This window comes from Neoarius graeffei, chromosome 9, assembly GCF_027579695.1.
Source record: "Neoarius graeffei isolate fNeoGra1 chromosome 9, fNeoGra1.pri, whole genome shotgun sequence".
NCBI lineage: Eukaryota > Metazoa > Chordata > Actinopteri > Siluriformes > Ariidae > Neoarius > Neoarius graeffei.
Window position 1 is genome coordinate 44,602,074 of NC_083577.1, and position 25,042 is coordinate 44,627,115.

Sequence of the window (25,042 nt, forward strand, 5' to 3'; positions counted from 1 at the left end):
GTTTTCTAGAGAGCATTTGGATGATCCAGAAGAGGATTGGGAGAATGTCATATGGTCAGATAAAACCAAAATAGAACTTTTTGTTAAAAACTCAACTTGTCATGTTTGGAGGAGAAAGAATGCTGAGTTGCATCCAAAGAACACCATACCTACTGTGAAGCATGGGGGTGGAAACATCATGCTTTGGGGCTGTTTTTCTGCAAAGGGACCAGGACGACTGATCCGTGTAAAGGAAAGAATGAATGGGGCCATGTATCGTGAGATTTTGAGTGAAAACCTCCTTCCATCAGCAAGGGCATTGAAGATGAAATGTGGCTGGGTCTTTCAGCATGACAATGATCCCAAACACACCGCCCGGGCAACGAAGGAGTGGCTTCGTAAGAAGCATTTCAAGGTCCTGGAGTGGCCTAGCCAGTCTCCAGATCTCAACCCCATAGAAAATCTTTGGAGGGAGTTGAAAGTCCATGTTGCCCAGCGACAGCCCCAAAACATCACTGCTCTAGAGGAGATCTGCATGGAGGAATGGGCCAAAATACCAGCAACAGTGTGTGAAAACCTTGTGAAGACTTACAGAAAACGTTTGACCTCTGTCATTGCCAACAAAGGGTATATAACAAAGTATTGAGATGAACTTTTGTTATTGACCAAATACTTATTTTCCACCATAATTTGCAAATAAATTCTTTAAAAATCAGACAATGTGATTTTCTGGATTTTTTTTCTCATTCTGTCTCTCATAGTTGAAGTGTACCTATGATGAAAATTACAGGCCTCTCTCATCTTTTTAAGTGGGAGAACTTGCACAATTGGTGACTGACTAAATACTTTTTTGCCCCACTGTACATGTGACAAAACAAAAAGCCTTTGTTTTGTCACATGTACACTAGAGCACAGCAAAATTCCTCCTCTGCATTTAACCCGTCTGAAGCAGTGAACACACACACAAGTGAACAATATCAGTGGGCAGCTGTGCTACAGTGCCCAGGGAGGTGTTTTGCTCAAGGGCGCTTCAGCTATGAGAGAGGAACGAACTGTTCGTTTACTCCCCCCACATTTTTCTGCTGGTCCAGGGAATCAAACTGGTGACCCTTTCGGCCCAAATCTGCTTCTCTAACTTTGGCCAATAAATGAACATAATCATAAATGATTCCATACGAATATTGACAGATGTATAAATACAAAACCATGCATGACACAAGACAAACCAACGTAGCATTTTCCTCCAGAGTTCATTTACTTACCGTGAGTGTGTGAGAGTTTGATCATGGATATGGCTTTAGACTCATTAATTGCACAAGAACTGTCAGTTGACCAGTTTGACCTGTTTAAAGGTCATAGGCAAGGGTCGGAGGTGGAACATAGAATATCAACTTTGTCTAGAAGAACGACCCAAAAACTAAATTAAATCTTCCCGGTGTCTAATTTGCACCCTAAAATTGAATAAAACGGTTAAAATATGAATGTGCATATGTTTGTGCAAGTTCCGAAGGTTTGTTTACATCTCTCTCACGCACAGTTTTACTGCCAGGGGACCGTCATCGTGACGTCATTCAAGGCAAACAGACTGGGAGCAGTTCGGTGTTTACTTGCGAACCGAGCACACGTGTACGGACTTTGGTCATGAGAGGTTGTGTAAAATGTCTAATAGCGATTTTGAAGTAGGAACTCTCCAAATTGAATATCGAGAGGTGAAACCATATATGTATGAAACTATGGCCGTTGCGAAGCCATAGTAGATATAGGTAACGATTACTTGACAGTGCGCCGGTAGGCCACATTAGCCTGCCATCCGCGGTGTTTCGCGGCGTCAATATATCGGGCCTGACATCTCATCTCGTCTATCAATGATTTTTTTTTTTCAACTACCGAACATTTAAATGAGAGAGGTAAAAAATGTTTACCTCCAATCTTCTCCTTTTTGCTTGAGCGTTGCTGGTCCGTTTCTTCTTTGACTGCTCGAATTTTGTCGGAACAGCGTCAGGTTTGAGCCTTCTCTGTCCGACACGGACACCTAAACTCTCCAACAGATGGGGATTCTTCAAAAGTGAACCGTCGAAGTGATCGGAGCACAGAGCGGCGTATTTACCTGGCTGCCAACCCTCTCGCTTCACACGCACAATCCACTCTCTCCGCCTCGTCTCCTCTTTCGGAAAAAGCCAACCCACTCTCTCTGCCTCATCTCATCTCTCTCGGAAAAAGGTAAGAACTTCTTCCTGAACCAGTCCCGTTGTTACAGTTCACTGCACAACAATAAGGCATGGTTTTTCTTTGGAAATTCCCGAACGCGCATCTGCACTCAAGCCGAACGGCAATGCAAGTAAACAGAAGTGGACTCAACTCAAGCGGTTCGTTTGTCTTGAATGACGTCACGCGCCAAGTGGTCACGAAAATAGCTGAACAGAAATTTGCCGCGATCCGCACTAACATTTTAATTATTACTTATTAATAGGGCTGTCATGCGATTAAAATATTTAATCGCGATTAATGTCGCGACAGTCATAGTTAACTCGCGATTAATCGCAATTTAATCGCACATTTTTGTCACATAAAAGACCATTGTAATTCTCTTATCAGCATAAAAAAGTGAATGGGCTTGCTTTGTACCAATGTTTTTTTTTTTATTACAAAGCATAACGCGTCTTGTCACAGCCACTGCAAAGTAAAACCTAAGCCGAGCACCGGCGCGGGGCTAGCAAAAGAACCATGAGTGAAATGAGCTACTGTCTGAGTTAGTCTACAACTTTTAATCAGAGAGACAGGTTACACAGTGACGGTAGGCTTGACATGCTTGATTATAATATAAAGTACACTATTATATTAAGTTTAAGTTGTTCGTTGATAAATATTGCATTGAATCTGATCTTTACTGTTTCAGCTCACTTAACACATTTTGTGCTTTTACACTTTCTGCCTGTTGATGCGTCGCGCTGTCCAATCAGAGGCGGCCAAATTTGCATATTACAGGAAGGATTTCTGGGATAGCATTGAGTTCAGAGGGATCTGGCTTCTTTAGACGCTGTCTTCTTAAAACTGAATAAATATTTAAAAAGAGCCAAATGAGCCAGTCTTTTGAACGGCTCTTTTCAAAGAACGGATCACAAAGATGCGGATCCCATCAAAGAGCCATAAATCCCATCTCTACTAGCGCGCCCTGCCCGCGCTGGTTCTTTGGGGAGGGCAGAGGACTCTGGCTGTGCGGGGCGTGGCATTACAGTCTAGCTGCTATCGTTTTGTCTCTGTTCCAAGTTCCTGGCAGTTTCAAAAGCTTATGAAAAACCTACATCATGTCACAGAGCGTTAATCTCAGGATAAAAAAATTATCGCCGTTAAAATTGAGTCAAGTTAACGCGTTAATAACGCGACATTTTTGACAGCACTACTTATTAACAATACTTCTTGGGACCAGAAGAAAATTACGGAGGGTTTTTTTGACATGTATAAAGTTTCAAATGTGCATAAATTGAAAACCGTTGCCTATGAGCTTTAATGAGGAGCAAGAGGCTCGCTCACAGAGGGGGTACTGTACTCCACAGTGGTCCTTCATCTTTACTTCCTGTGTGTTTGAGTGGGACACGCGTATATAATATGATGTTGCACACACATCCCTTTGTCATCCATTAGCCAAGTTTCAAACACTGCACATTTTACTGAATGCAGGTTGGAGAAAGGCTACTCATTCATTTCGATACGCTGTCCATATCCAGCAGCTATCTGCAACCCTCTTCTGGGTGTGTATTATAACCATTATCTCTCTTAAATCATAATGTGGCATGAACATTACGGGATTAAAAAAATAAATACTCGCAAACCTTTGTGCTTTGACCTGGAATGCCTTCATTAGGCAGTTGTATTTGATCTTTAAAAGAGACTGGAGCTTAACAGGCTCTAATATGCAATGATTAGCCATCGGATAGAGCTCACTAAGCGGAGACACGGACAGAATGCTGATCTGTGCACCCTCTCCCCCTCATGCCCTTCTGTTCTTTAAAATCTGGCCTGCTGTGTGTCTCTCGACTATAGATGCCATGCGTTATTACAATGCATGATGTATGGCTCGTATCACTGAAAATCACTCTTGCATCGGTTTCCTGGTCATTTTTGTACTCGCTTTTCTCATTTCTTGCCTCTTCTCATGTACTCCACCCCTCAATCACCACAACCCCTGCCAGCCTCCTCTTTCTTCTTCTTCTTCTTCTTGCCCATAATGAATGATTCTGCGCTGAGCTCTGTGTTGCCCTGTACTCTTTTTAATCTTGTAAACGTACGTGTTGGACAGCTGCAGGCAGTGACATCCTAATAGAGCAGTGCAACACTCGAGTGCAGAAATGCCAACCGCTACAGGCTATTGTCTTCACAGGATTGGTCAAATGATTGATCCCGTCTACCATGCATTTTTTTTTTTTGGAGAGCGTAATGCAGAATAGGAAATAAATGGCATAGTCGTGTAAATATTTCGTTAGAATTCACTCCATCGGAACAAGCGCTTCATGGCCACGAGCTTTGAACTCGCACTTTAATACAGTTCTTGTGAAGTCTGTTTCAAGTGGTGTGTAATTACAGCTTAAGGCGATCACCACCGAACAAGTGCAATGAAGTGGAAAATACACTGTTTTGGCAAGGAGAAAGCACAGCATGCCATGTGGAAAATTAATTGTGTAAATAAATTCACTTTTGTAGCAACTTTGACCTTGCAGTAGGATTTTTTTTTTTTTTTATCTGTGAAAATGATTGATGATTTAATGGTGCAAATACAAGTAGTGGGGCAGCACGGTGGTGTAGTGGTTAGCGCTGTCGCCTTACAGCAAGAAGGTCCGGGTTCGAGCCCCGTGGCCGGCGAGGGCCTTTCTGTGCGGAGTTTGCATGTTCTCCCCGTGTCCGCGTGGGTTTCCTCCGGGTGCTCCGGTTTCCCCTACAGTCCAAAGACATGCAGGTTAGGTTAACTCAGCGGTTCCCAAAGTGGGGGTCGCGGAGGGACTCCAGGGGGGTCGCGGAGAGACGGGACTGTTTGCATAACACAGGAAAAAAAAACGGGCATTGGAATGTTTTGAATGGTGTCGGAATGTTGGTAATGCATCAGCCGGCAGAGAGTCATTAAATCAGTCTATAGAACCCAATCACCCCCTTTCACTCCATAATCGCTCCCCGCCCTCCAATCTGTTGGATTGCTCTGATATTGTTGTTGTTATTAGCAAACCCTCCTCCTGTGAATACAAACTGTATAAAACAGGTCCCTATTTTGAGATTCAGAACAAAACATCGGACGGCGACTTTATGACAACATGGACAAGTTTCTACGCGTGCTTCCTACAAAACGCAAGGCTGCTGCACAGGACGAGTTCCCATGCACTTCGGCAGCGAAAAAGATAAGGCGGTATGATGATCAAATACAGGGCAAAGTTGAACATTGAAAACGAACTAAGGGTGGCGATCTCAGTTATCACCAAGATTTGAAAAGCTCTGTACTGAAAAGCAAGCACACACAAGTCACTGAAAAATATTCTGATGTTCTGTGTAATGTTCTGTTTTATTATGATGTGCAATGCTCTTTTGTGGATAATGCTCTTCTGTGAATAAAAAATAGCAACTTTAATATCCGTCTGATTATTATTATTATTATTATTATTATTATTATTATGGTTATTATTACTACACTACACACTGCATAATGGGTGGTGGTGGGGGGGGTGTCGATGTCAGGGGGTCCCAAAAATATTCTGAAGTCCAAAAGGGGGTCCCCAGCCAAAAAGTTTGGGAACCACTGGGTTAACTGGTGACTCTAAATTGAGCGTAGGTGTGAATGTGAGTGTGAATGGTTGTCTGTGTCTATGTGTCAGCCCTGTGATGACCTGGCGACTTGTCCAGGGTGTACCCCGCCTTTCGCCCGTAGTCAGCTGGGATAGGTTCCAGCTCGCCTGCGACCCTGTAGAACAGGATAAAGCGGCTAGAGATAATGAGATGAGAAATACAAGTAGTCTAAAACCTTTTGCTTAGTACAACAACAAGCCTTTCTTTCTCTCTCTTTTTCTCTTTCAGATCGGGATTTTAGTATCCAAGTGACAACAGATCGCCGGGCCTACACGGCAGGTGAGCCGCTGGAGCTCCGCTGCACCATAGATGCTCAGAATGTTGCTGAGCGTTACTTCTCGGTGTCGTGGGTCTTCAGCAGCTCGTCTATAGCCGTGGTTGGGCCCAGCGCTGTGCCCGTGCTGGGGGTAAACTATGTGCAGCGTGAGGCCGCTGGCCTCCTGACCATTCGTAAGGAGAGTCCATCTGTCCACCTGCTCAAACTGCAGCACTTGCTTCCCGAGGATGCCGGGAAATATATCTGTCGAGTGACTGAGCGGGAGAAGACGCCTACCGGAGAGTTCATCGATCGAAGCAAGCGCTCCCGTAACGTTCAGATCACCGTGGCTCCCCTGAGTGAGTATTCTTTTCTCAGTGTTGGTCCCTAAAGGCAGGTGAAATGAAAAAGTGAATAGCCCTAAGCACTGCTTTTCTCCCCCTGATGTAGAGTAGTGTTACATTCTTACCCTAACTGGACAGTCGAGAGGAAATGGTACATCGATAGATTCAGTAATCGTGTGGGCAGCAGGCCATTAGAGCCATGTCATCCCTTTGTCCAGTCTTATTTTTCTAGCTCTCTATGAGGAGGGCTGTTTACTCAGATGCACAAATCTTGAGTTCATGCTCGCTCTTATCACGTAGCCCATTCCCTCAGTGGAGAGTAATGACGGAGGAAAAGTAGGATAATGCCTTGTCTGAACTCCTTTGCCATTTTTGACAGAGCAGAAACGCTTCTGAATGAGAAATAAAGTGTGTGGTCCATGCATATATTGATTTTCATTGCTTGTGTTAAAGGTCGCAAAAGTAAGAAGCAGTTGCTATTTGAAGCGAGAGCTGCTCAAAGGCTAAAAAGCTGGAATTGAAAACGTGGCTCAAAGGAGCAAACAAGGCCTCGTCTTTTAACTACTTAAAAGAAAGCTCCACTCTGGGACACGTTAAGTACTGTGTGTCTGTATTGAACTACGTGTGATTTAGTGATTTTTGGTGTTAGTCCATGCTATATGTTCGTTTTTACTGTGAGAAGTTAGTGAGTATCAGCCATTCTGACATCACAAGGGGACTTTGCTAGCGCAGTTCTTATCTCACCTCATTCTCATTATCTCTAGCCGCTTTATCCTGTTCTACAGGGTCGCAGGCAAGCTGGAGCCTATCCCAGCTGACTACGGGCAAAAGGCGGGGTACACCCTGGACAAGTCGCCAGGTCATCACAGGGCTGACACATAGACACAGACAACCATTCACACTCACATTCACACCTACGGTCAATTTAGAGTCACCAGTTAACCTAACCTGCATGTCTTTGGACTGTGGGGGAAACCGGAGCACCCGGAGGAAACCCACGCGGACACGGGGAGAACATGCAAACTCCACACAGAAAGGCCCTCGCCGGCCACGGGGCTCGAACCCGGACCTTCTTGCTGTGAGGCGACAGCGCCAACCGCTACACCACCGTGCCGCCCCTGCTAGCGCAGTTATAATGGTATTTAATGAGAGGATCCGTTTTATGTTTCGCATCTAAGGGATAACGGTCAGCTTTCACTGTCGGCTTCTGAAAACTGAAGCGCAAGAGCTGCTTTTCTCACAAACCATTTTCCAGTAACATTCGCTGTCATGTTAATATGGAATCCAGAGCAGAGACGATAAATACTAGGCGCAGAATTTAATGCAGCTACATGAGGTGAGGAGATCAAGGAAGGTTTGACTTCAGACAGAAGGGGAGCGAGCCGCACGGATGAAAGGACTCCTGCACGGCTCCGTCTGCCTCTTTATGTAGAGGTGAAGAGAGGACTAAATTTCAGTGGTACCCGATCAGCAGGTAGACGAATGGCGTTCTGGGTAATGTAGAAAATGAAGTGAAAATAGGTCAACATACCGTTGAAAAGTTTATTTTTTTTAAAGATTTTTTTTGGGCTTTTTGCACCTTTATTGGATAGGACAGTGTAGAGACAGGAAATGAGCGGGAGAGAGAGACGGGGAGGGATCGGGAAATGACCTCGGGCTGGAATCGAACCCGGGTCCCCGGATTTATGGTATGGCGCCTTATCCACCTGAGCCACGACGCCCCCGAAAGAAGTTTAAAAAAAAAAAAGTCAGGTCAGAATTTCATTATAGAATAAATCTAGGACACCATTGAAATTGAATACAAAGATTAAATATTCAAGTCGTTCAGTCTAGACCTTTCCTTTCGGTGATCTCCAGGCTGAACGATGGACCCGCCCTCAAACAGAGTACCCCAGCTGGGATGAGCGCAGCGACATGAACCAGGTGTAGAGGCAGAACTGCTGTAACTGCTCCCTTCAGCTCTACATGAGCATCAGCCTCAGGAGAGAGGATGCAGCCCGGCAGAGCATGTCCTCTCCCCTTCCTCTTTAATACAGTATTGCACACTTACACGGGCATGCTCACAGCCCCAGGAGCCAAAAGCAGCCGTGTCATAACACCGGTCTTAAATGTACATTTATTCTGGAGACACGGAGGGGAACCCTTGCATCTCCCTCAGAGATCTGCTTAAAGTGGCCATAAACAAGCAAAGTGTAGCTGAAGTAAATACATTATATCCAGTGGCCCAAGCACACACCCTTTTTCGTGCCAGTGCTTCTCTCCTCATGTGCCACAAAGGCAGGAAGGAGATTCTGCGGATGTGTTCCTAAGAGATCCTCTTTATTAGAGTAATTTGTTTGTCTTCATCCCCCAGGAGCTCTTCTGCAATATATGCAGGGTTTATGAGACCATTAGAGCGATAACAACAGCCTGGGGCTGCTGCACGCACATCACAATTGTCTATATTTCTTCCTTTTCTTCTTGTTTTTATTGTTTATTATGTTTGATCTGTCTCTATCTCCATCTCTCTTGCTCTCACCGTTTTATTCAGACACGCAGACAGACAGTTTGACTCCCTTTCTTCCCCTTCTGTCCTGTTCATCAGTTCCCATATCTGCTCTTCATGTTGTTCATTGAGGCAGTGTGTGACAGGCCTGCCAGCACACCAAAGTCACAGAAACCCTCCTGACAAATTGGGCCTGATGGAGGGTCTGGTTTTCAGTCAGATAAGCAGCAGCTGCAGCAGTGGCAGGAATCTCAAACACATCGAGGCTGAGAAAACATGGTGAGGAAAGCAGTAAGCACAAGGCAGACAGTGGAGAGGAAGAGACAAAGATGAACCTGCTCGTACACTGGCTGATTTTAGCAGCTTCTTTTCCTGTGGCTTAGGTGGCTACAGATAAGACGCAGAGGAAAGGTGAATCGGAACGCAGGTGTGCAATCTCGCACATTCATTTTAGACAGACTAAAATCAGCCTCTCTCTGTGGTTAAGAGCGTGGGCGGGTAGGAGAGGTTACGTTGCTTGCGCTTTAATTTTGCCATGTTGGGGAAGTTTCTGCTCAAGGGAAGAGCAGCTCTGGACTAGCACAAGAGAGAATTTGTGCCGCTTCAAAGTCTCATTTTTATTTTATCGCCTTTGATTCTAAAGATGTGGTTGCGTGTAGAAATCCCTGTTGAAAACGCCGGGGACATGCTTTTGATCTACGCTGTGCTTGCAAGATCCTCCATTGAGCTTTCTGATCCAGAGACGGTCCCCAAAACCCTGTCAGTCAAGATCCACTAACCATTGTCAGGGACGGACTGGGACCAAAAAACGGCCCTGGACTTCCCCCCCAAATAGGCCCACTATACTATAGTGCTATAGTAAAGTGCTATAGTGGTATATTGTCTGTCATAACAAAACCCACACAGATGAACTATTTATGACTACGTTCAGTCTGCACCCTGAAACGACCCATATCCGATTTTTTTGCCCATATGCGACCTGTATCCGATTTGTTATTGACAATCTGAACGACACAGATCCGATTTTTTTCACATGCGACCCCGCTTGGATATGTGGTCCTAATTCCGATGCATATCCGTTATTTTCACATGCGACTGCAGTCTGACCGGACAGGCCGCATTCATGCGACCTACACGTCATCAACAAGAGACAAACGTCACTATTCTGCGTTGGCTAATCCCGCCTCTTTGGTGGAAAACAACAACATTTGTACAGTTTTCAGAATTTAAATAGACTTTTATAGAATTGATCAAGCTAATGGTGGATTTGGTAGGGACCTGGATGTTGATCTGTTAGCCTGATTAAATAAAACCGTTTCTATAACTGATTTATAACTTAAACCATCCTGTATTACAAGATTATAAGATTGTTCTGGAAATTTCCAGTAATTTGGCACCTTCGGTCTCATTACTCTGCTGCCCACATTAATCAGATTATTGTGCGAGTTCCGCCGCCGCCACAAAAACCACATCGCCAGGTCTCGCCTCATCTCCATAGCAAACTGCACTGGTGTTCATGCACCTTGAGCCAGCGCTGAGAGAAGTTGCAGAATTCAGCTGGCTATAAACAATCTAAATAAATATTTATAAAAATGTAGAAAAAGTTTATTAATATGACGAAATAAATATGTGCAAATTATTAAGCCTGAATTAAGAGTTTGGTAATACAGCGGCCGTATCCCAAACGACTGCCTACTGAAGCTCGAGTGCACTATATAGAGTTTAAAAATCCATTACTTCCTAGTAACATGTAGTGCACTTATATAGAAATTAGAGAGACATTTAGGAGTCAACCCTCGTTACCAGGCTACACGTTTTCATTTCAGTTCAGAAACAAAAACACACACGAGACCTCACACTTTAACACTAACCAGATAATTAAACAAACAAACAAATCATTAAACGTGAAGAGTGCGCTTTTTTTTTTGTTTACGTATTACGCAGATGTGCTTATTACGTGTCAATTTGCGCATGCGGGACACTTTTGGGTCGTTTTCTGTTCATATTGGAGATCGCATACAAGTCTCATATAATTGGTAATGTGAACGGCCTAACAAACAAATCGGATTGCACAACACATCGGATATGGGTCGTTTCAGGTTGCAGTCTGAACGTAGTGTATGATTGTTTATTCAAGAACACCTAATATTCAAGAACGACCAAACATCACTTGCATCTCCTAAACAAAAATGAACATGGACATCGTCTTTTATACTGCTATTTTACAGTCACTTCTATGCTTGCATTTTAAAGAGGGAAAAAAAAAAAACTCTATCACTGATATTTGTAACTACGGAAGCCGCAAGAGGCCCTTCATATAATCTTTTTTTTTATTCACCTTGTTATCCCGAGATAACGACATAATTAATTCAGGATCTCGAGAAAACAACACAACTAATTCGAGATCTCGAGAAAACAAAACCGTTATTTCGAGATCTCGAGAAAACAAAACAATTATTTCATGATCTCAGCTGGATCACTGTATCTCTGTCAGTAGAGGCGAAGCCGGGCCAGTCTTCTGCGGAGGTGCCGCGGACTCATTTTGAAATTATCCCTTATTAAAGGACTTAATGCAATCTCTCCCTGTGTCAACCCCTGATCAAAATATTGCCTTATAAGGTGATCGATTATTCCAGACATTCTAATGACCAAAGTTGCGTCTATACAGAATGAGAAACAGCCCCAAAGTCAGCATATCACAAGTCTCTTGGCGCACCTGAATGAACCATTTCTCAGCTGTTTTCTCGAGATCATGAAATTTTGTTTTCTCGAGATCACGGAATAATTGTTTTGTTTTCTCAAGATCTCGAAATAACAGTTTTGTTTTCTCGAGATCTCGAATTAGTTGTGGTGTTTTCTCGAGATCCTGAATTAATTATGTTGTTATCTTGGAATAACGGTTTTGTTTTCTCGAGATCTCGAATTAGTTGTGTTGTTTTCTCGAGATCTTGAATTAATTATGTCGTTATCTCGGGATAACAAGGTGAATAAAAAAAGGATTATATGAAGGGCCTCTCTCGGCTTCCGTATGTAACTGACTTTGCCAACAATAATTACACTGAGCAGTCATTCTGAATGTTGGCTATTAAAGGTTGGTACAATTAGTGCTGAGGGAGAAGTTGTTTCCTCAGAAGGTCACTGTTTTCTGCCACTCTGTCAATGATCGTCCCTATCCATCCAGGCCGTAACTGTCTGAACTGAGGCGGCTGAAATATTGGGGCACTGATCCCTCATTCTGGCACTTTCCTGGACTCTCCCCGTCATCTTTTGAGCTGCCACTATCTTCAACCTGAATAAACAAACAATTGAAAAGATGAAGTTGGATGCTAATGCTACTGTTGATTTATATCTAAACTATGCAATGGCATCTAGGAAAACCTTTCACACTGTGCACTGACACGTGCTTGATTAACATTTGTATTATTTGGAATGACGGCCTTTAAACCTGTATTTATACCTCAAAATTCTATTTTTAAAAACCAGCCAAAACTGTGGATAAACATAGCATTTGATACCTAGGCTGCAGACAAGAAGAATAAAACAGATTTGGAGGTTTTTCCTAAATCCCAATTACATTTTTAGCCTTTTAGGTCTATTCTGTGTAAGAATTAGCCTGCTTGACACATTTTATAGTTTTAATATTATGCTGATTTTTTTTTTTTTTTGTAGGTAAGCCTGACAAACAGATCTAAAATTAGGCTATTAGCAAATTGCACAATGCAATGCTGCTATGATTAGTTATGATACCATTCAACCAATCATCCTTCAAACATTTGTAGCCTATTCCACAGACATTCCACCACGAAAGAGAAGACAAAGATAAATAGTGCCAAAATGGAAAACACTTCTCCCCATCAAACTTTTGGTTAATGATAGGCTAGAGCTTTGGTTCTCTTGAACGTAAAGAGCCTAATCTGCATGAATTATGCAGAGGTGAACATAGGAAATCGCGGCCATTTGTGCTTGCCTATCTATTTATAATTGGCTTGCTTGGTAGTTACGTGTTTGTTTTGACAGCAATAAACCACATATTTCTCATCATCACACCGCAAATCCAGTCAATAGAAGACTGGCCTACTATGAGAGGGGTCTATGAGTGGCCTTTACGTAACCTGTTTTATGCTATGGTTTTATGTCGTTGTCACTTACCGGTACCTCCTCCTCCGGTGAAATTCCCTCAGCTGCCTGCCCCTCATCATGACTGTCATCATCAGCATGTGGTTGGTCAGGTTGGATGTCCACCTGGTTCTCAGTCTCGCTCGGTGATAACGTGACATGAACATTACTGCTGCTGCTTGCAGTTGCACTGCTGCCGAAAAGCTCTGTGAGCTTTCTACATTTTGAAGCATCTTCAAGTGACTTCACTTTCTTTTGTTTTAACTTTTCCCATCCACCTTTCTCCTTACGTTTTCTGCTTGCCATCTTTCTGTTGACAGACACTAACGTTACTCTTCTTTGTTGGCTTTTAGGCCTATGGAATAATGATTGACGGATAAATTATCGTTAGCGCCACCTGCTAGTTGATAGACTGAAAATTTTGGTTATTGAACAGGGCCGACGGCCGTAGACCGGACAGCCGTTCTGGACTTTTCCAGAATGCACAGATTGCCAGTCCGCCCCTGACCATTGTACACTAATCCAGGACCCAGCTGGAAGAGCCTACACAAGCCATACACACAATCGGCCATCATGAGCTGTTGAAGGGTCGTGTCTACTGCAGATCATTCATTCAGTAAGCTATTAGTGGTTGATGGAAGATTGCCTTTAGAATCTGTAACAAGGATACGCAGTAGGCTATATCAAGGGAAAACGTTGAATAGCAGTAAGTCAAGGTGACTCGACTTGGAGGAATAATACTCCAAAGAGGTTTTGGTAAACATCAACGAGGCTTCATCAGTTTGACTAAGTGGTGATTTTTGTTTAAAGCATCTCTCTCTCTCTCTCTCTTCCTCTTTTAGGCAGTAACATTAGCGTGTCATTGACCAGTAACTCCTCCGAGGTGTTGGAGGGAGAGCACATCCACTTGACATGCTCAGTGCATTCCACAGTCGGAGCTCTGTCCATCGTCTGGCAGTGGGCAGACAAGGATGGCAGCGCTCCTGCTGTTGACCTGGCATCAGTGGACCTCTATGGCACCATACAACCTGGATCCAGTTACCAGGAGCGTCACAGCTACGGGGAGGTCCACGTAGAACGGATCCAGTCGGACACCTTTACCCTCACCCTGTACAATGCCTTTCCCACAGACGAGGGGCAGTACCGCTGCAGTGCCACCGAGTGGCTTCAAAGCGGCGGTGCGCCAGCCTGGACGTGGCAGCAGATCGGAGAGAACACAGCCACCACTGCCGTCACAGTGAAATCAGTCGGTAAGGAAATAATTACAGCTGCTTGCTGCTAAGCTACAGCTGTGTATTGAATTTATCTACTTATATTAGATAAGATCTATTTATACTATTATATGATGTTAATAATTTCATGGGCTTCTCTTTGAATTAACACCAGATTTGTTAGCGTGTAGATTCTTTTTCCCCACGAGATCTCACACACACAATTGTGGGGAGAGCAGATGCTAGTGACTCATCTTCATGTGTCTTCCTCCTTTTCCTGCATTACACCTAAGACAGGTGTGATGGTGTAATTGGCTAAAAATATTTTGCTTTGGTTTCATGTACTTGGCTCCTATATCAGTATTTTTGCCTCAGAACAGCAGAGAGCAAAAAACTTTCTGTGCAGTGTGTGTTGGTGAGGCGGCTGGTGTTTAAAGGGCATATTCTGGACCATTTTTTTTTTTTTTATGAAAGTACGTCCCTTTACACACTCATCCAGAAGGGTCATTTTGCACAAGGCCATCTGTCTACAGCAGAAAAAAATAAAATAAAACGCGTCTGGAAAAATCCCAAGTGAGTCTGGAGCCAGATTCGTGACGTTATCTGCGGAAGCGCCAGCAGGCTGCGCGAGCTTTGCACGGTTTCAGTGCACAGCCTGTGTAGACCAAGCGCTCCCATTTCTCTCTCACTGTCCGGTCTTTTGGGAAACGATGAGTACTAATCCCATCATGATTGGTGTTGCTACACCCTCCTATAATACATCTGTTAACCATTTTAATAATTATATGATAACGCTGAAGAAATTTGCAGAAAACCACCAGGTCGTTTTCTCATAAACAAACCAGCGCTGGCGTAGGATTCAGAGGGAGGCGTCCCGCACGCGACGTCACGAAAATCAGTGTTTGCCGGGAAATCCAAATGCCATGTTTGTTCAGAGGCGGACCAGTTCACCTCAAATGGCTCGATTTCAACTGAATTTTTCTGGTATTGCGCAAGGTAAAAAAAATTGCAGAGAATGCAGAATGTTACAGATATTTGACCAAAGTTTAATATAAAATAGGAGAATTACATTGATCTTGCTCCTGAATTTACCCGTGAGATGCACTTTAACCTGCTCAAAAGTGGTGGCTGGTTTGCTGACCTGGGCAATCAGCCTGTTTGGGAAAAGTCCTGGTCAAGTACACGGAGAGCCCGTGATTAGGCTAATGAGAAGGATTGTTACATTGGAGGACACTGGGGAAATGCATTCATTTCAAAGACGAGACTTCATCCTGCAGCATTAATTCATCAGTCAATAGAAATCTCTGTGCTATATTCTGTAACGCTTCAGATTTTAACATTAGGACCTGTCAAATCTAAACGACGTTAAAGTCGTGCGCCCTTATTTGTTCTGGCAAAATCTTTCCAATAACACATTTGACTTGAACCACACTGAGAGATACAGAAAATTAATAATGGAGCAGTGTATGGAGAAGAATAGAGAGATGAACAGTGACAGGAGGAAAAGAGGTGCTTCAGGAGAGCGAGGCTTTGAGTAGCTGACATTAAAGAACACCCAGCGGTCACAGTGGCGAGGCACTTGCTGCACCTGACAGTCCGTCTGGGTGCTTTCAATCTTTGTGGATGATGTTTGGGGGCAAACGTGCAGCATATGGTCCTGTCTCTAAAATACAAAAGCCCATGCACAAGCAGCCAGTTTAACTCTGACGGTTGTAAATTTATGGCTGCAAATGTCTTTCACTACAACATAAGAGATTGGCTAAGCTGCATTGTGAATTTTACAAGTTTCATTTAAAAAAAAAAAGAAACTGAGACTAAAGTAAGAAAAAGATTTAAAAACACAATTGGTTCAGAATACAAATTTTTATGTGCGAAGTTTTAAATACCTCTGCTATACCATCTCAAATGATGAAATGGACACCTCAGTTCCTGTATCCCAGGATCGGATGTGCCTTCCAGAAATGGAATGAACTGAAACATTGTACTTATAGATAGAAGAATACAACTAACAACAAGAGTTAGATTTCTGACATGTGCTCGCTCCAGGTTACTATACAGCATTCAGGCATGGACTCTAACAGAGAAAGAGTTGGGCAAAGTCGAGACTGTGTAGTCTGGTTAACACCAGACCATATCACAAGTGAAATATGGTCTGGAATCCGCCTATTGAATTTCTCGTAGGGGAGGTGTGGTTTACGATTGTCAACGGCCGTTTATTGGACGTTGCGAATGTCTATCATTTGGCGTATACGTAGCCCATGGCCAATCATGGCAGTTGTACCCGGTGACATAGTTAGAGCGACGAAGAAGAGAAGGAAGGAGAAAGAGAAGGCAAAACAAAAATAGGAAAACAATGGCACCGAACGATTACTGCCGTTTGTGCAAGACAAAGCTTGATCGAAAGTTTGGTTCATATCGCTCGCCGCCATGTTAAATGTGATCCGTAAACAGTCCCAAATAAACTACAAGCTTCCGTTTGTCTAGTAGTACGCGTCACCGTCTTTCCACCCCTCCCCACTCTCTGATTGGCTCCCTAACTCAGGCGAGCCTTTAGACCATAGTTTCCATGCTGTCTTTTCAGATCGGAACGATTGTGCAAAGCAGCATGGGATTTCCCAGGCTAGAGACTGTGTGGCATGGTTTCCTTAGGAAGATGGTCAAAGGTGGGTTTCAGAGAAAGAATGCTCCAAACCGGAAAGATCGCGACGTCCAGCTTCAAGGTGAAGTAGACTGGAGTTTCAAGCTATCTAACGAACGATTACGGGAAATGACCCAAACATTGCCAATTCGTAATTTCTGTCAACACCAGCAAGTATATCAGACATGTCTGTGGAATGGACGATAATGTCTTGCAGAAGCAAGTCCTGTTCGACGTTCGAGCATCCCACAAGAAATGGACGTACACTACCGTTCAAAAGTTTGGGGTCACCCAGACAATTTTGTGTTTTCCATGAAAAGTCACACTTTTATTTACCACCATAAGTTGTAAAATGAATAGAAAATATAGTCCAGACATTTTTCTGGCCATTTTGAGCATTTAATCGACCCCACAAATGTGATGCTCCAGAAACTCAATCTGCTCAAAGGAAGGTCAGTTTTATAGCTTCTCTAAAGAGCTCAACTGTTTTCAGCTGTGCTAACATGATTGTACAAGGGTTTTCTAATCATCCATTAGCCTTCTGAGGCAATGAGCAAACACATTGTACCATTAGAACACTGGAGTGAGAGTTGCTGGAAATGGGCCTCTATACACCTATGGAGATATTGCACCAAAAACCAGACATTTGCAGCTAGAATAGTCATTTAGCACATTAGCAATGTATAGAGTGGATTTCTGATTAGTTTAAAGTGATCTTCATTGAAAAGAACAGTGCTTTTCTTTCAAAAATAAGGACATTTCAAAGTGACCCCAAACTTTTGAACGATAGTGTATCTTGAGAGTTTTAGGAGTTGATGAGACCCAGATCAGGAGAACTATGATGGACAAAGCAGCTTTACAGCGACCGATAGATGTTTGCCTGCCGTCGAGCAAATATCAGGAGCACCCCAAGGCCGAGACCGTGCCGAGTGGGAAGAGATGATGATGAAGATGATGAAATCCTACCATATCGTTCAGAAGAGAAATTGACTGAATTTATTTTTCGTTGTATGTTTAAGTCTTCTATTTTAGAATTTTGGAAAAACTTGAGGCCAAGGAAGAGTTTTTAAAATGTTGCTTGAGTAGGTACACAAAACTAATAGAAAATGCATTTATGTCGCCCGCAACAGAGTAAGCGGAGCGAAGTATTGTAATCCGTGCCGTTTGTTTGTGTCTGTCTGTTAACAATCTAGCCTCTAGACTTCAAATTTTCAGGATAGGTGGGCAATGGTCCATAGATTTACCTGATTTAAATTTTGTGGGTAATCGGGTCAAGGTTACCAGAAAGGCCAGGCAAGGTTTGTTTTGCCTGGCAACACTTGTTTGTGTGGGTCTCTCTCGGGGTTTTTTGTTTTTGTTTTTTAATAAATGTCCCTGGGCAGAAATGAATGCATTTCTTTCTTCTCCTCTGTATTTACTTGGATAATTGCAGTTACCTCGCATGCTGATTAAGGAAGGTTGTAGCAAAAGTGTTCATTTTGTATATGTATAAACACACAAACGCACACGGGGCCCTCCATGATTATTGGCACCCCTTGTAAAAAAAAAATTAGTGAAAAGGTTTAAAAACCTTTTAATTAAAATAAATTTATTCAGAGAAAAACACATCCCTCAAGAAATAATTATTTTCATTAAAAACCACTATTATTGGCACCCCTGCATTTAATACTTTGTTCAACTTCCTTTTGCCAGTAAAACAGCATTCCCCCCCCCCCCCCCCCCCCCCAAACAACATTTTATAAGATTGGACAAAACAGAACAGGACATCTGAGACCATTCTTCTTTGCACAATTTCTCCAGATCATCCAGGGTCCGAGGCCCTCTCTTGTTCTCTCTCTCTCTCCCCCCATCAAAACATACTGCTATATCGACTTGAACACTGGGTTGGGTTGACTGGTAAAGTTATCAATTGGTTAAAATCATACTTAAAAGATAGAAGCTTCTTTGTTACCATGGGAAATTGTACCTCAACATCAATGTCCTTGACCTGTGGTGTCCCCCAGGGGTCGATTCTTGGACCATTACTATTCAACCTTTATATGCTCCCACTTGGGCAAATTATCAAGAACAACTCAATTTTGTATCACTGCTATGCAGATGACACCCAAATTTATTTTGCTCTATCACCTAATGATTATGCCCCCCTTGAATGTCTCTACCAGTGTATCGATCAAATCAACAACTGGATGTCACAAAATTTTCTTCAGCTTAACTCAGATAAAACAGAAGTAATTCTATTTGGGGGGAAAAAAGATGAAAGACTCAGGATTACCACTATTCTTGACACAAAGGGGATTAAAATAAAAGAAATGGTTAAAAATCTTGGTGTTTTCATTGACAGCGAGCTAAACTTTGACAGTCACATGAAAGCAATCACTAAATCGGCATTTTATCACCTAAAAAACATTTCCAAACTAAGAGGACTTGTGTCAAAAAATGATCTGGAAAAACTTATACACGCCTTCATCTCTAGTAGGGTTGATTACTGCAATGGCCTTTTCACAGGCCTGCCAAAAAAGACCATCAAACGACTTCAGGTGATTCAAAATGCAGCAGCTAGGGTTCTCACACGAACAAAAAGAACAGAGCACATTACTCCAATTCTAAGGTCCCTTCACTGGCTTCCAGTAAGCTACAGAATTGACTTTAAAGCATTGCTGCTGGTGTACAAATCTCTAAATGGTACAGGGCCCAATTACCTCTCTGATATGTTGCAGCGGCCTAACCCAATCAGATCTACCAGATCGCAGCAGAAAAAATTACTGTTAAAACCTGTTGTTAAAACAAAGTGTGGTGAAGCAGCTTTTAGCTACTATGCAGTCCAGCTATGGAACCAACTGCCAGAGGACATCAAAAATGCTCCTGCTGTTGGCAGCTTCAAATCTAGACTCAGGCTACGTTTACATTAGACCGTATCTGTCTCGTTTTCTTCGCGGATGCACTGTCCGTTTACATTAAACCCCCTGGAAAAGCCAGGAAACGGGAATCCGCCAGCGTCCATGTATTCAATCTAGATCGTATCTGGTCCGGTGCTGTGTAAACATTCAGAATACGCGAATACGCTGTGCTGAGCTCTAGCTGGCGTCTCATTGGACAACATCACTGTGACATCCACCTTCCTGATTCGCTGGCGTTGGTCATGTGACGCGACTGCTGAAAAACGGCGCGGACTTCCGCCTTGTATCACCTTTCATTAAAGAGTATAAAAGTATGAAAATACTGCAAATACTGATGCAAATACTGCCCATTGTGTAGTTATGATTGTCTTTAGGCTTGCCATCCTTCCACTTGCAAGTAATAAGTGATCTGCGCTGGGATCACACACACAGCGGCTCAGTCCCGAATCGTGGCTTGTTCACTTCACTCGCGCGCTCTGTGAGCTGCGCAGGGCCGGAGTGCGCACCCTCCAGAGGGCACTCGCTGTTCAGGGCGGAGTGATTTGGAGCGCAGGATGCCTGCGGAGCCGAGCGTATCCGCGTATTGGCGTTGCTATGTGCACGGCTAACGGTTTTAGTGTAAACACGAATCGTTTTAAGAACATTAATCTGATGATCCGCTGATTCGACGTAATGTAAACGTAGCCTAAAGACCAAGCTGTTCTCAGATGCTTTCTGCTAACTGATTAATATTGTCATCTTTATATGTTTTAAACTTTAACTTTTACAGTCTCTGCATGTTTTAAACTTAACTTTTATTCTATTTTATTCTGCTGGTTTTTTTTAACTGAACTTTTACTTCATTTTATTATTTTATTTCTACTATTGTTTAATTCTTATTTTTTTCTCTCTTCTTCCCCATTTATTTTATGTAATTTTATTTTCTATTGTTTACTGTTTTGCTTTTACTTCTGTAAAGCGCATTGAACTGCCACTGTGTATGAAATGCGCTATATAAATAAACTTGCCTTGCCTTGCCTCTCTTCAGCTCAGCCCACAGGTTTTCACTGGGTTCAGGTCAGGGGACTGAGACGGCCACAGCAGAAGCTTGATTTTGTGGTTAGCTAACCATTTTTGTGTTGATTTGGACATATATTTTACATGCACACACACAAGCAGTCCCATTGGAGAGGTCTGCTGTGTCACTGTGTGTAATGAACAAGTATTAAGCTTTCCCGTCCTGCAGCTGGGCTCTGCTTGCTGGAAATGAAGACCTTTTTTTCAGCTCTCGGTATTCTGCGATGAAGGACAACAGGGACAAGGAGCCATTTATGAGTATGAAAGAGAAGATGGAGCAAAGCACAGATCAACTAATCCACCCAGACATGAAGGATATGCTACAAAAGCAGAGAGGAATGCTGGAGTTTAACACACACACACACACACACACACACACACACACACACACACACACACACACACACACACCCCTCTCTCTTTTCTATTTCTCTATGGGTGTGTCTGTTTTTCTGTCTCTGTCCTCTCCATCTTTCTCTGTCTTGCTTATAGTTAATCTCCCAGTAAACCCCATCATTCTCTTAAGATCTCTGATCTGAAACTCATCAATCACTCTTTTATCTTTCAGCCTCGACACTCTGTGCCCTGCTCTTTAATCCTGGCCTCTCTTATTCTGATCGCTTTACATTTATCATCTCACTTTTTCCTTCGTTACTCACTTCACATTATTTCATCCTTGCCTGTGGTTCTGGGCACAACAGTTTTCCAAGTGTCCTGTTTGCGTGTTTCATGTCTAGAAAAGAATACATTTCTCAGAAGTGTTTGATATTTATGCCACAGTGCTGCTGAAGACTCAATTCTGATCAGTCTAAAGGTGATTAATTTTCTTTAACAGCTGCTCTGACGGGGCGGCACGGTGGTGTAGTGGTTAGCGCTGTCGCCTCACAGCAAGAAGGTCCGGGTTCGAGCCCCGTGGCCGGCGAGGGCCTTTCTGTGCGGAGTTTGCATGTTCTCCCCGTGTCCGCGTGGGTTTCCTCCGGGTGCTCCGGTTTCCCCCACAGTCCAAAGACATGCAGGTTAGGTTAACTGGTGACTCTAAATTGACCGTAGGTGTGAATGTGAGTGTGAATGGTTGTCTGTGTCTATGTGTCAGCCCTGTGATGACCTGGCGACTTGTCCAGGGTGTACCCCGCCTTTCGCCCGTAGTCAGCTGGGATAGGCTCCAGCTTGCCTGCGACCCTGTAGAACAGGATAAAGCGGCTACAGATAATGAGATGAGATGAGCTGTTCTGACGGTAGTTCCGGCGACAAGGGAGCACTCGTTCTAATACATAATCGTTTTTACAGTAACAAGTTAGACACGGACTTGTATGGTGAATGCTGGCTGCATATAGACAGATTAGAAGTAGTGTAATTGTTAATCTGGCGAAGTTTTCTGTGCAGTGGAGCTTATGTGGCAGCGTTTCTTACAGTGAGAAGGATGGTGTGTTTTTTCTTAAAGGAAAGTCTTTTTTGTAACATGAGAAGCTACATGTTTTGGTTTTATTCAATATAACGGAGAAATAAAAAAAAGGCTGGTAAGGGAATGACTGACTGTTTTATAGCTGCTGTGGCACAAGTGATAACAGGAACTAACTTCATGGTTGTTTCACAACATTAAATATAACTATAAATGGATAAAACGTGGTTTTTTTTTTCCTTAATAAACAATGGTTAGTGTTGGCGATTTGCTGTGGGACAAGAGAAATAAAACACTTCATCTGCAGTTATTGGAAAATAATCAAATTTGGAGTGATGTCGACTGAGAACAAACATTGTTAGATTTCCATTCCTGGCCCAGTTTGCTCAGACCTAAACTACCTCACAAGGCATTTGATTTGGCTACTCGCTCGCTCTCTCTCTCCCCACTTTACTCCCCCGCCACTCGGTTTATATTAGGTTTGATATCTTGTAAATGACCCCATTATTTTTTTTTTTTGATACATCGCCTTAAAAACCTCCACCCTTGCTCTCTGAATAAATTTATCAAAGATGTCTTCGCTCTCTGGGATTAATGGAATAGCCATTCCCATCTTCCTGGTCAGACACCCACGTTACATGTTTATAGATAGGTCGAGTTGTTCAAAAATGATTTAGCACCCTGCCAGAAACCTTGTGATGAGTCTGAGTCTCATGAAATTCGAATTAAAGAGCATAATTCAGGCTGTGTGGTTCATTTTGTTGGTGTCTGGATTGCATGCATGTGTGCGCATGAATATAGATTCCTGCCAGTTTGTGTTTCAGTCTTCTTTCTTGTTCCTCCACTGCATTTCTCAGAGTAGCAAGCACTGATGAGAGGCAGTAATGGGAACCGAGGCCCCTAATCAGGAAGCTTGCGGTATCAGTAGGATTCCAATAAACTAAATCACAATCCGTTTCCAAGAGTTGTGTTCTGGAGGGTGCTAGTTCTTTCTGAAACGCATAAACGCGTGCTAAGGTCAGACTGAAAAGCTGTGCGATTTCAAACACTCGTTTATCCTGCAGCCCTTTCACAAACAGTTGCTATAATTAAAAGACCTGGATCTTTTCTAAACAATTGTGACTTGCCTCCTACACAGGATTCGGAGGCTTTAAAAGAGCAGAGGCAGAGCCTCGTGGCAGCTGTTCACCACCACCCCAGTGCTGACATGCTAGAGCAGCCAAATGGCACTGTGCCCTCTTTTGGGAAACCATTCAAGACCATGTTCTCCTCTGCATCTTCAAAGAAGGGAAAATGAGCAGCCTGGGCATTCCTGTTTAATGAGGACTCTTCCCATTTGCAGAAATTGCTTACAGTGGAAGGCAGTAAAAACTGCACATGGAAACAGGCGTCTGGATTGTCATCTACAGTTCCACCAGAACATGAGTAGACATGTCGGTGTGAGAGACGAGTCCGTGTCTTCTTGACCAGTGTTCTTTGATATCTGTGGACAAGTAGACATGATGGTTAAGATGTGGAATCTCTACACTCTGCTGTTAATAAGATTTAGAGCAAATGAATCCTCTTCTGTGGAACTAAATCACACCAACATGCACAGAAATCCTTTGTTCAAATACCTGTGCAGCACTTGAAACTTTGTGGTTTAGCACTCAGCCGGTCAGCATTTTTATTACTAAAACTGTGCATATCTTTACATTTCTATCCATCCAGGATCTAATAGTGCATCTCCAAAATATTATAATATCATGAAAAAGTTCTTTTTTTTTTCGTAATTTGTCAAGGCTTTATTTAATTTTGACGATTATGGCTTATAGCTCATGAAAATCAGAAATCCAGTGTCTCAAAATATTAGAGTATTTCATTCCGAGTTTGGGTAAAAGAGTATAAATACCGTGTATCTCTCGGTCTAGTTCAGTACACACAACCACAATCATGGTGAAAAGACTGCTGACTTGACAGTTGTCCAGAAGATGATCATCGACACCCTCCACAAGGAGGGTAAGCCACAGAAGGTCATTGCTGAAAAGGCTGGCTGGAAAAGGTGCACAAGCAACAGGGATGACTGCAGCCTTGAGAGGATTGTCAAGAAAAGTCGATCCAAGAACTTGGGAGAGCTTCACAAGGAGTGGATTGAGACTAGTGTCAGCGCATCAAGAGCCACCACACACGGACGTCTTCAGGAAAGGGGCTACAACTGTCGCATTCCTAATATCAAGCCAGTCCTAAGTGGTCCAAAGTCATCTTTTCAGATGAAAGTAAATTATGCATTTCATTTTGAAATCAAGGTCCTAGAGTCTGGAGGAAGAGTGGAGAGGCACAGAATCCAAGGTGTTTGAAGTCCAGTGTGAAGTTTCTGCAGTCTGTGATGATTTGGGGTGCCATGTCATCCGCTGGTGTTGGTCCACTGTGTTTTATCAAGTCTACTGAGCAACAGTCAAGTCCTTTCTCATGCCACTCCTTGTGAAGCTCTTCCAAGTTCCTGAATCGACTTTTCTTGATTATCCCCTCAAGGCTGCGGTCATCCCTGTTGCTTGTGCACCTTTTCCAGCCAGCCTTTTTCAGCAGTGTGCCACCTTCTGTGGCTTACCCTCTTTGTAGAGGGTGTCGATGATGGTCTTCTGGACAACTGTCAAGTCAGCAGTCTTCTCTGTGATTGTGGTGGTGTGTACTGAACTAGACCGAGAGATACATGGTATTTATACTCTCTTTTACTCAAACTCGAAATGAAATGTTCTAATAATTTGAGATGCTGGATCTTTTTTTTCTTCCATGAGCTATAAGTCATCTGAATCAAAACCAAAAATGCCTTGAAATAATTCATTTTACGTGTAATGA

General features: G+C 43.1%; 1 protein-coding gene across 2 annotated transcripts in view; it reads left to right on the plus strand.

The window, feature by feature from the left end:
* The window catches only part of igsf3 (immunoglobulin superfamily, member 3), a 293,816-nt gene that overhangs the window by 207,665 nt on the left and 61,109 nt on the right, over nt 1–25,042 (plus strand). For both annotated transcript variants that reach the window (XM_060929572.1, XM_060929571.1), the window contains exons 4-5: nt 6,034–6,420; nt 13,849–14,256. In XM_060929572.1, the coding sequence (XP_060785555.1) occupies nt 6,034–6,420; nt 13,849–14,256 (795 nt within the window). The remainder of the gene's footprint in view (nt 1–6,033; nt 6,421–13,848; nt 14,257–25,042) is intronic.